At 30.4% G+C, this 12,214-nt stretch overlaps 1 protein-coding gene across 10 annotated transcripts in view; it reads left to right on the top strand.

Annotated features, from left to right (window-relative positions):
- The window catches only part of 5PtaseI (inositol polyphosphate-5-phosphatase A), a 97,239-nt gene that overhangs the window by 2,315 nt on the left and 82,710 nt on the right, over nucleotides 1–12,214 (top strand). For 2 of the 10 annotated variants that reach the window (XM_074114843.1, XM_074114841.1), the window contains exons 1-11: nucleotides 4,706–4,974; nucleotides 5,130–5,171; nucleotides 5,270–5,370; nucleotides 5,464–5,551; nucleotides 6,459–6,522; nucleotides 7,591–7,694; nucleotides 8,861–8,977; nucleotides 9,238–9,293; nucleotides 11,102–11,345; nucleotides 11,488–11,673; nucleotides 11,759–11,815. In XM_074114843.1, the coding sequence (XP_073970944.1) occupies nucleotides 4,909–4,974; nucleotides 5,130–5,171; nucleotides 5,270–5,370; nucleotides 5,464–5,551; nucleotides 6,459–6,522; nucleotides 7,591–7,694; nucleotides 8,861–8,977; nucleotides 9,238–9,293; nucleotides 11,102–11,345; nucleotides 11,488–11,673; nucleotides 11,759–11,815 (1,125 nt within the window). In that variant the 5' untranslated portion in view covers nucleotides 4,706–4,908. Of the gene's footprint in view, nucleotides 1–4,705; nucleotides 4,975–5,129; nucleotides 5,172–5,269; nucleotides 5,371–5,463; nucleotides 5,552–6,458; nucleotides 6,523–7,590; nucleotides 7,695–8,616; nucleotides 8,634–8,823; nucleotides 8,978–9,237; nucleotides 9,294–11,101; nucleotides 11,346–11,487; nucleotides 11,674–11,758; nucleotides 11,816–12,214 lie in introns of those variants that run through there. The other 8 variants (XM_074114848.1, XM_074114846.1, XM_074114844.1 and 5 more) reach the window with 7 other exon arrangements.

Genomic DNA, 12,214 nt, shown 5'->3' with positions numbered 1-12,214 from the left:
TTTTCTATTTGTCATCTTAAATTGGAGGAAGAAGTCTTAATTTCATTTTTTATATTTCAATCCAACAAAGGTTCATTGACTTATGGGAACTAATAGAACGGTACTTTAGCCGTTACTTACCCCGCAGTGTTGAGCAGGAACCAAGGTATAAAAAAGATTTGCTCAATTTCAAACCCAGTTCTATGGTATCGAGCCAGCTGGAGGTCCGACTTTTTTTTAAACAGCTCAATTGAGCAAGTTTGATTCCATCTCTCATCATTCGAATTTAGATCTTTGTATCCATCGCTTTCTAAAAGTAACAAATACAATAAGAGTAAATTACGATCTATTTCTATAGTATCGAATTTAATTATAACTAGTAATGTAATCCGATAATTTCCTATAGATATAAGAAAATAATTTGAATACCTTATGAAGTTTAGTTCCTTGAAGAAGTAAAATACAATATTCCAGAATTGTTAGATAAAAAAAAAAAAAAATGATAACGATGTGACTATTACTCCTTGTAGCACTCCAAATGTCATGGATATCTAGATCATTTTTATAGATCACTGACGGCAGAAAAGTGCACAGATAATTTCAGAAATCTTATTTTTTTCACTCTCCGTCAAACAAACGTTGTCAAGCTGTGGATTCAAAATTTCTTCCATTATTTCGAAAACATGATTCCATTTTTTCTTTTCGGTATTTAATTGAATTGAATAAGCAAAATTGTTGCGAACATAAATATATATTATTTTGTAATATGTATTATGTGTTGCCAACGTATAGCCGAAAATGGTTGTATATACATTTTTTCTTAAACTACACAGAACAACAGCAATCTACTATATTTCATAGTCTACGCTACGAAATTCCAACAGCATTTTAAAGCTGCTAACAAAACAACAGACCTGTAATGAGGTAACTGCAGAAGTTGGACTGCAGCCAGCCTGAGCCACCTCGTTATAGGGTCTTCAAGTTTGTTAGAAGTTAAAAAATGGAAGTTGGAGTATTAGCTAAAAGACAGAAATAGAAGTTGTTTGTTGTTAAGGATTTAGAAAAAAGATTATGTACATACAACCTTTGATTCGATTCAAGGCCTAAAGAAATTATATTTGGAATCGTACGTTTGATTTAGTGGAAGATTTTGAATCCGGTCAAGAACAATGTGATCCAGTTTGGTGATAAGGGTAAAATATAATTAAAATATCAGTGCTTTTTTGTTTATGCTGTCAGCGTTTTCTGAAAATTATCTGATAATCGGATAACTGGAATCTACAAGAAGTTATAGTCACTTCATTTTTTTTTTTTTTAATCGACATTTTTTTGGAATACTGTAGAGTGTATTCATTTTTCAAGGAGCTTTAAATGATTTAATTATATGCGGTTACACTAGTTCAATTTGGGCTGGTGCCCAAAAAAATCTAGTTTCTTTGCAAATATTGATTTTGACATCAAGTCTTATTTTATCTATCCGGGAATTAACAAAATCAATTGAAGTTCCCTAAAATAGATCTGTATTTATTCGCTTGCTTTTGTTACTATGGTAGCGGGTGGGATACTAATGATGTTTTACAAGCTTTATTGAGAAATTTGTTGAGAGATGAATCACATTGCTCCAATGCTGAGTAAAAAAGAGAAATTGGACCTATGCAGACTTTATTTAAGAAATGAAGTAAACTGGGTTCCAAAATTGAGAAATCTTTTTTCAACTTAGGTTTCTCTCAAAGGTGGGTTAAGAATGATGCGTTAACAGTAATGATAAGTTTACAAAAACGAAGTCTTTTTTTAACTTATCATGATCTGATTTACCGTTATATAACTCCTGATAAGTCAGTGAGAACCTTGTCTGGGATTGAATATAAAAGAGAATGAAACTAAGAAGTCTCTCTAAAACTGGGTCTTCAGGGAAAACGGCGGTTCCCGAACGTTCGAATAGTTTCTGTCGGTTTTGATATCGTCGTGAGGCATCAAATAATTTCGAATACGATTACCGTCTGTTATTTTGTACATCAAACGCAAGCCCGTATAAATCGTATATTTCAAAAAAAGTAAAGGCAGGCTGCCACAAAATCGTTTACGCCGTACTACGATGTTCCGTTCCGTATTCCGGGTAAGTTCGTGTTCTTTTAGACCCGGCGTAAGAAGGCATTTAGGGAAAAATGCTGTTAAGTTTTTATTTAAAAGAATTGGTACATGTTTTAGTCTGATTGTGATTATCTATTTTGGTTTTTAAATGTAAAAAAAAAAAAAAAATCCCTCCTAATATTTTTATGTTAGTTTGACTCTTTTACTCAGCTGTAGAAATTTCTACATATTTGAACTGAAAGCCTCTACACGCATACACTTGCAAGACTAGTTGCTCCTGAAATTGGCAATACGTAATTTTACTTGAAGTGTAGATAAGTTTGGAATTTGAATTTTTATGGTCCTTTCACCCTTATAGCTTCTGTATTGCTTGCTTTTATTGTGAAAGTTCATATTTTGTTCTACATAAAGAAAGCTTTATTAATGCCCATATTCAAGGATGTAGATTTACATCCCTGTTTGCTAAACATTGCTCTCTAACTGCGTGTTATGTAGGGATTTCAAGGATTTGTCTCTTCCTGACTTTTTCAAATATCTATTTATATTATGTATGTACATATTTTTTAATTTTCAGGTTGTTTTATTTTCAATTCTTTTGTTGTTCTGTCTTTTCTGTGGTTTGTTGGTTGTTGCTATCCTCCCTTTCTTTAAATTCTCAAACCGACTTATCCCTTATTCCTCCATTCATGCCCTGAATAATTTCTCGGTTAACTTCAGTTAATCTTATTCGTTAATCACTGGTTTTTACCCTGACCCTTCGCAGGTAATGCATCTGTCACAACGTTGACATCTGCTACCCTGCACTATACAGGGTCAAAACTTGTTGGAATACGGTTAGGCAGGAATGGTTTTTTTTGGAGGGCAGAAACCTGAGCTCTACCTCCTCGTGGTGCCCCCCGGCAAACTGCTCTTATGAGCAGGCTAACAGAGCCAGTACCAAATTTTAGCATTTGCAGCCCTTGTATATGTAAACAGTACAATGGTTTGTGATGACCAAGTTTATAGAAATTGATACCTATAAATATTTAAGATCCCCTCAATCAGTTTAGTGGTTTAGCTGCGTCTAAACAGTTTGTCAAAATCATCCCTAAAATTTTTATAACATATGTAAAACCATTTTTGTCTGCCCTTGATAGCAATTAGGATAAAGATATATGTATATTCTTTTAGTACCTACTACTACCTTTAATTTTCTTTTACTGCATAAGAAAGGTTTTTAGATCATGCGGAACTTAAATTTCATTTTTCAATCTAAAAAAGGTTTGTTTACTTACGAGAACTAATAGAACAGTACTTCAGCCATTTCTTTCTCCGCTATTTTGAGCAGGAACCAAGGTATGTAAAAGATTTGCTCAATTTCAAACCCAGATTTATGATATCGTGCCAGCCAGAAAGTCCAACTTTTTTAATAAAGCTCAATAGAGCGAATTTCATTTCATCTCTCATCATTCGACTTTAGAGTTTTGTATCCATCGCTTTCTGAAAGTAACAAATAACTTACGAGTAAATTAAGATCACTTTCTATAAAATCTAATTTAATTATAGCTAGTAATCTAATCCGAGAACTTCTGATAAATATAAGAAAACAATTTTAAATAAAGATTACAATTCTGCTTACTCAATGCGAAGTCTATTACTTTTTAGTTCTGATTCTTGACAACTTCAGCGCCACTCACTAGGCTCATAAATGAAGGTTAAAATGAAAACTTCTAGGATTTTTGACTTAACTCCATTATAGTGCCATTGGTTGTATTATTGTTTGCTTCTAGTAATTCTTATTAATTACTCTTAGAATTTGGTATTTAGACGATAAGCACCTCATTAAAAATAGGCGATAATTTTATTTTACAACAGTTTTTACTGTATTTTTTCTATAGTTCAAACATGATTTATTTTTAATCTTATTATAAAAAAGACATAAATCTTCTTAAGCAAAAAACTGGTATGAACGCTCAACCGATTTGCTCTTACTTCAATTCTCTTTATAAATTTTAAAAGGAATCAAACCTTATTAAAATACTCCGATAGTAAAATTGCACATTGCACCTAAATAACTCTTTGGGAAACAACTTCATTCACAATTTGCCCTTAAGAAAAATAATGTTTAATAAAGGACCAATTTCCCGCTCCATAATTTGCACATCATCGTATTTTCCTTAAGAACGTTTCAAATATTCCATGTAGACCACCTTTTATGCAGTGTGTATACAAAATTTAAAAAAAAATATCGATTTAACTTTTTCAAGTATCTTACGCACAATTATTCTCATTTGATGTGCGGGGGTCGTTCATTCATACTTTTCTATCGCACGGCTTTGTTTTATCAATTTCATTTCTCTTTCATACTGTGGACATAGTAATAGGACATATGGACAATTACTAATCAAACCAACATCCATACTAAATCTCAAAACATTCATCTGACCATCCTCACTCAGAGTACACCGCCGTCTAGCCTAGAGAATAGCCCTTTTGGCAACAAAATTATAGGTTTAGCTTGTGACTCCAGTTACAATCTTATGCCACACCATCACCAGGCACACCTAGTGGGAGTAAGAAAAAGTTCACATCTGTATCTGTATTGACGTCAAGACACTGGGGGCGTGGCTTACCGCCTCCCTCTTTACTGTCATTCTCAGTAATATTTTTCAGTTCAGTGATAGCTGTGATACGGTGGAGGTTCTGTGTTCCAAACGGTTCGAAACATGGCCCGAGGAAAATCTGTTTCATTCAATTTTATAACAGATAATTGGTAGCCCTTTTAAAAGGCTGCTCCATTGTCCTAAAAGTATTTATTTTGATTAGTGGCTGAAAAACTTAAATTCTTCCGAAATATAAATGGATGAACAAACGAATATTCCTATCCTCTTGGTTACAGCCAATGTTGGCTCAATTTTCGAAGATGTAAGTGTTTATCTTTTGTACGAATTTCTTCCACTTCAAATTGCACCAAAATAAAATCGATACTTTATTTGCAATGGCTGAATCATGATAAGGTTATTAAACTATTATTTCTTTTTGTACTTGTGAATATTCATTTTAAATTTTTAATTGTTTAGCCGTCCATTATGTTGGAAATATGGACTCAGGAATTTCTCAGTGTAAGTTCTTTTATTAAAAAAAAAAAACTTTAACTAAATTAAGATCTAGTTTCCATTAATAATATAATTTTTTATTTGAATATGAAATTATTTTACAGACTATTTCTCGTTTGGAACCGAAATTTATCGCTTTGCACTGTCAAGAAGTAGGTGGTAAAAACTATGAGGAAAGTATGCAGCATGTGGATTTTTTTGTGAAGTGAATATCAAATCTTTTATTGCTTTCATATTGTATAAAATCAGTTTTGGAAATTACTTGATCAATAGTTACATTTTTAATTATTTTGTTTAGGCTTCTTATGGACAGTGATGAATTACGACTATTTGATAAAGTTAGAATTTATTTGGATGAAGATTATTCATTAGCTGAAACATTTACAGTGAGTAATTGTTGATTTTTTTCTTCTAATCTGAACCGTTGTAGTGTAAATCATGATTTCATTCTCACTACTCATTTGATTATTAATTATGCCTGGATTGTTCAGTGGGGGTTAATGTCATTAAGTTAAATGGTAAAATTGCAGTAAGAGTAACCTGATATATTAATGGTACCATTGGGTACTTAGTCTATTCAAAATTTATTTAGCAAATGGAAAATCATTTAATGATTTCCCCGGTGGATTTCCCCACGTTTTCTACTTGTATCATTACCTGTACGTGTAGGTAAAATGGCCTTCATTTACTACACAGGGTAATTTTCAATTCTATATGAGTACACTTCTCTTGTTTATACTATGTTCTAAACATTACGTTGAATATGACGTCTTTTCTTAAACATTACGTTAATTGTATTGTTTAATGTACTGCTGCCTTTAAATATGCTAAAATTAACTATAAAAATATTGTGTGTACACACAATTTTTTGCTACAATCCTCGAGAAAGTATTGGATTACAATTTTTCAAACATGGCAAATCTCAAAATAGTCTGTACTGTATAAAGTTTTTTAAATAATGTCGTTGCGTATATGATGATGTACGAAATTAAGGTAATCATAGTAGTCATTTTCGAGAAAGTTTTCAAAAAGTGAAAAATCGAATTAGGAAGATGCACTTTCTTTAATTCGAAATTTTAATCCTTCTTAATACTAGATAAGCGAAAGCGATCTACGCATTACAAAGTAAGCTTTTTCACTAGAGTTGGAATTTCATTAATATGAATTTTTTCACCAGAATTCTCCCAAAAAAAGTGTTGCATATTTAAGTTTTACATCTGAGAGATTGCCCTTTTTTATTATTTCGAATCCACATTTAATTGCTTGATTTTAATAATACAAATATTTTTTCAGGCACTTGGCAATTTTTATTTCATTCACCAATCTGTAACCGACGTCCTTACATGGGACTTTAAAGGTATTATTTTGAATTTTTAAATTTATACATTTAAAAAGAAGAACGTTTTATGTAAATTATGTTTTGGCTTTTTTAGAAACCATCCTCGTTCATATCAAAAATTTGTGTATTCTAGAGCCCCCATTGTCTTCCATTTATACGTTATCATTATGCTCTAGAAACTTTCCAGTATTTTTTAACCGAATGTAGAACTAATTTAAGCCAAAGTTGAGCCCTTGTACTCTCATATCCAGTTGAATTCTTCATGCACTCACTATCATTACCCAAGATTTTTATGGAAGAGTTCATTCATTTCATATTTAGTTCCTAGATAAGTGAAATTTAGAAATATTTTTTTATTGTTCAAAAGTTATTTGTTGTTGTTCAAAAGTTATTTGTTGTTGTTCAAAAGTTATAGAAGTATTTATCTTTAATCTATGTGTAGAAAAAAAAGTGTACCCAGTTTTGCACACTGTGTTCTGAAATACTGAGATAAATATCTGAAATTTTTTCAAACTTCGATCGTGTTAATCATTTGAATAGTATTTATGAAGAAAGTCCAATCTGAAAACTTAAATTGATTGCAAAACTTCTTTTCTATATTTTTTAGTGAACTTATTGTCTCAGTGTAAGAATTTGTGGGTTAGTGTTACATATTTGAAAACTACACGTTGTACATTGCAACAGTATCCATTCCTTTGCCCGTTGAATTTTGAATGGAATAAATATTCAAAATTTATTAGTACAGTTAGGTTCTCATTAATTTTTGTTGTAAAGCATTCACTCCATTCATTCTTTATTAGCAAAGTTGGTCTTTTTTGCTCGAGAATTTTCTATTACTAATAATTTTTAGAAATGTTTCGTGAAGGCTGAAATAATAGTTGAACTTTTATTAAGTTAAAAGTTCAGTTTTAATCAGAAAACAAAATAAATTGAAGTTGCTTTTATGGTAAAATTAATGGTTCGTAATGTGAAATTTTAATAGTATGATTAAAAAGTCAGAATTTATTCTAATGTATCAATTTAAAATATGAATTATTGTTTTAATAATAATTTTAAAATATTGTATGTTCTTCCATTTTCTCATAGAATTATGCTTTGTGGCTGTAGAAGGTAAAGAAATCCGATCTGGTGACATTGAGGATGTACCAACCAAAGAAAAGTCTAAATTCCCGCAGGATTTCTTCCCAGAAGTAAGGATTTTTATTATTTATTACCTTGAAGCCGTTCGTTTGGTGTTTATTGGTTATAAAATTGAGACTCATTTGATTTTTAAAAAGGTATTTTGTAATATTGAAGGGAAAATTTTGCCCTTGAATGGGAGCACTCACCTACATATTTTATTAGGCCGACTTCGTTTTTATAAAAAATGACAATCTCACCTGGACGAAAAAAAAATTAAGGAATTTCTTATGCAGAAATCTGACTCTTCATTGATTTGTGATATTTTTTTTTTTAAAGCAATTGAATAATTAAAACGTTCCCAAATTTTAAAATTTTAATTTATCAAAGGATTTTTTGTTTTCTCTACGTCTGATACCGGCATTTCAGCAATTTTTGTTGATGCTTGTCCACTCTACCTGAATGATTTATTTTCTCATGCAACTTGGTATTATTTATTACAAGTCAAATCACAAATAAAAAAAAATTGAACAATTTTTTTTTGTGACAATAATCTGCAACAAGGTTTTCTTTTTATTATAGTATAATCTGCTCCGAATAAGAAAATAACAGATAGAACTTTGGCCACATTTCAGTGGGTATAGTGTTGCGGCAAAATAGGCTCGTTTGATAAGCTTAATAATTTCAGTTTATCTTGTCCCTCAAATTCACATCAGCCTTTTATCATTTAAGCACATAGGGTCAGAGGCGACACCCTAATGTGGCCCCAGATTTGAGCAAGTGAACAGACTTGGAAATTGTTTTTTCAAACCTAATTGCCCATTCTCCTAAAAGAAGGTTGGAGTTTTATTTTGTTGTTACTATTATTATTTTTATACAAAATTTTGTTCTAGGATTTAGATTGTGCGGGTTTTCATAAGAGCCCGCCAGAAAAATCATAAATCGTAAAACCTCATTCTTCCAGCATACTTCACCTTAGACTCAAAATGGCATAGAGAGTGTAGCTTCATGTGAGCCATGAACAATTATATCTTATTTTAAGTAATTTTTTGGAATAGTAGGTGTCATTTTTCATTAGTTCAATCAATGAAAACAAAATATCTCATTTTAAATTTTAAAAAAATTCTTTATATTTTAAAAAAAGTACAATAAGAAAAAAAAAAGGTTAATATTCTATTACTTAATACCGTTACATCCCAGGTATATCGCCATAATTCAAAAATACCTTGTGTTCAAGTGTAAATGGTCAAGAAAAGGTTTCATGCGGACCAGATGGAATCTGAATGGTACAGTCTTCGATTTAATTAACATACATCTCTTCCATGATGCTTCCAACTTTGTTGCCATGGAAACGGTAAGTCTTAATCTAAATGTCTCTTTGTTTAGAGTTGTAATTGTGTCAGTTAAATGTTTATCAATGTCTTTAAGGAAGTGAAATCACATTTCTACCATCGGTTTGCATGGGATAAGTTTCTAGTCAATTTTGTTTGAGCGAAAATTGTTGAGTTACTTTCTAGAAATAATCATAAAACCCTTAGCCAACCGTTTGCCTTTTGCTCCATTTTCTTTTCTTTTTTTTTGTTTTAAAATTTTAATACATAATTTTATTTCCAGTTTCCATCAGTGTACTCCAAAACACGTCAGCGAGCTCTTGAATATACTTTGGAAAGGTAATTTATTATATTTTAGTGATGTTTGAAATAAAACGAGCCTGTTCAGTCTCTCAAAACTACTATTTCTCATTATTTCTTAATTTATACAAGTTTTCATGCTTTCAAAAAACTATTTTTTTGGTATGTATCCGAAGAACTGGTTCATCAATCAGCCTTTCTATTTTTTTGATTCCGTATAATTTTATCAAAATAAACTGTTGCTGGCTTTAAACAATAATAAACGACAAGTTTATTACTCAACGTTACCAAACACATTTCGTTGTATACCGGAGATGTATACAGAAATAAACCATAAACAATAAAATTTTGAACATCATTTAAAGTAAATTCCTAAGCTGTTTTATTTTTTTATTTTTTGCAGCAATATTTTCTGTGGATTCTTACTTTTATAGTCTTAAATTTATTTTTATTTGCTTCAATTAACATTTTTAATGACTTATAAATCTTCATAATTTTTGATTACTTTAATTAATTTTTGATTTTGATTTAATTAGTTCTAGATCCGTTTATTATAATAATATTAAAAGTTCTAATACACTTGAAAATGTATCTATTTAGGTTAGAAGATGACTGGATAATAATTAAAATATCAGCAAAAATGTAAATTTTGGCACAGAAAAAAAATTACAGCGAGGTTTTGTTTTTGAAGATGTTAAACTAAGAAACATCAATTAATTTATTAGTTTACATATTCTTTAATAATAATGTGTAATGAATTTAAAAGGATAGTATTTATTTAATAAAATGGATGGGATATTTTCTTGTTTTATTTGACAATGGAAAACTGAGAAGCCAGACATTATTTTATACATGAGACGTTTAAACAAAAATTTGTTTAGACGGCGATGGTGACAGTTATATTAAAACAATGGAATTGTTTGTAAAGGGGGAACTTTGTATATAGTATACATGTACAGGTGTGATCTAGTTTGATAAGGGAAGTCCATTGTTGTTAGGAGTGTTGTATATGGTCTAGGCTGTGGTAGATATTGTACAGGAGAAAGGTGTTCTCCTGTTGCCTGTCCTTCAATTCAGCACATATCCTATATTGACTTCAATTTAAATGAATTTTTGTTTGTTTAAATATTGTTGATTTTTTACTGTGTAATCTTTTCTATTTTTTTTTTTTTTTTAAAATTTTAATTGGGAATAAAATAATTTATTCCTAATGCAAATAAATTGAGTAAAATTCGTTTAAAACCATCAAAACACAGCTATAAGTACTTTACAATTGACGTTTGACAATAATTTACCTTTTTTAAATTATTTTTCTTTTTTACAATCTTATTTTTATTATTTAAATTTCTTAAAAACGTCCCCTTGTATTAATTCGTTGAAAAATGAATGTTCATCCGTTTATAAGTTTTTAGTAAAGAGTTACGTACGATTCAATGATGTAACCTTCCCTAGCTTAGACGTTCTCTAACAATGATACAACTAGTTCTACCTGTAATTACTAATTAATAAATATAATCATCACAACTTAATCTATGATTGTGTGTGAGAATTTCAATTATAATATATTGTTTTTAAACCATACATTGGAACGTAAGCACTAGAGAGTTATTAAGAGGAATTAGAACTCTCTAAAAATATTAATTTGGTAAATTCCTAAAATTGAAAGATATAGATCTCGTAGTGGTTTTTAAATAAACATAAATTAAGGAAAAACTTTACAAAAACCTAGAAATTTAATATTAAGTTCAGATAGCGTTAAAATGAAAGAATTTACACTTATCTAAATAAATTAACAGCAATAAAACCTTGTATCGATTATTAATTGAATTTCAATTTAATTTTGATAGGTTTCACAATGATCAACATGGCACAGCACCATTCTTTTTATTTGGTGATTTCAATTTCCGTACTGATACACGTGGAGTTATAAATCGTTTATGCGAAGGTTTGAATGAAGTAAAAACAGAACAAGAAAATGGATGCAGCAATAAAGTGGAATATAGAGACGCTGAATCAAGAGCCATTTTAACGCTTGGCAAAAAAGAGTTCTGCCATTTAGAACATCAAGCAGTATTTTTAGATCAAACATGGGTAAGCGTTAGTAAATTTCTTATTTATATCTTACGAGTATTTTGTTTAATCTACCGTGGTTTGGTAGGTTTTATTCTTTAAAGCATGATTCTTTATAAGTATTCTTCATTTAAAAAAAAAAATCTTGATTTTTTCTTTCAAGTTGAGAGAATATGATCGTGAACTGGAAGGATTTTGTGGTCAGCTGTTTGAATATCCCATAGAATTTCCACCTAGTTACCCATTTGTTGAAGATTCTAAAGTGAGCAGTGACTATATGAAGACCAGATGTCCAGCTTGGTGTGACCGTGTGGTTCTTAGTGAAACTGCAAGACCTCTTGTACTTACTGTAAGTTGGGAGAGAATTATTAAGATGAAAAATATTTAATCTGAACTGAATATTTTGTTGATAACAAAAAGTTCTTTCTTCACAGGAAGGGCTGCTGGAGTATGGACTGATTGGTAGAGATTCGTGTATGGGAGATCATAAGGTAAAGCTCTTCACATATTTTTACTTCAAATATTTATTCTTTTTTGTGCAATTTCTTTCTTCGTTTTGTACTCTAATTAAAAATTGTTCATTTTTTCACTAATAATTTCGAGAATTGTGGTATGTATGTTGCTTATCTATCCAAAATTAATAAATCTTTCAGTTGATCATCAGGCAATATTTGATTGTTCCTTTAACAAAATAACATGTTTTCGTACATAATTTTATAAAATTAGGGCAGCGACAGCAGAATAGGAAACACAAGAGTCAACTTTTAGTATTTGAACTTTACCCAATACTTTATTGGAGTTTTTCTACTTTGACTATCACAATAGATCCACGGAATTTACCGCCTCTGTGGAATATTCAATTTAAAAAACTTGACTGAGATACTTCTAGA

This window comes from Rhodnius prolixus, unplaced genomic scaffold (genome assembly GCF_049639745.1).
Source record: "Rhodnius prolixus isolate KJV_2025 unplaced genomic scaffold, Rpr scaffold_7, whole genome shotgun sequence".
In the NCBI taxonomy this organism is placed as follows: Eukaryota; Metazoa; Arthropoda; class Insecta; order Hemiptera; family Reduviidae; genus Rhodnius; species Rhodnius prolixus.
Note: the sequence above shows the minus strand (reverse complement) of the source record. Positions and strands in the feature narration are given on the sequence as shown.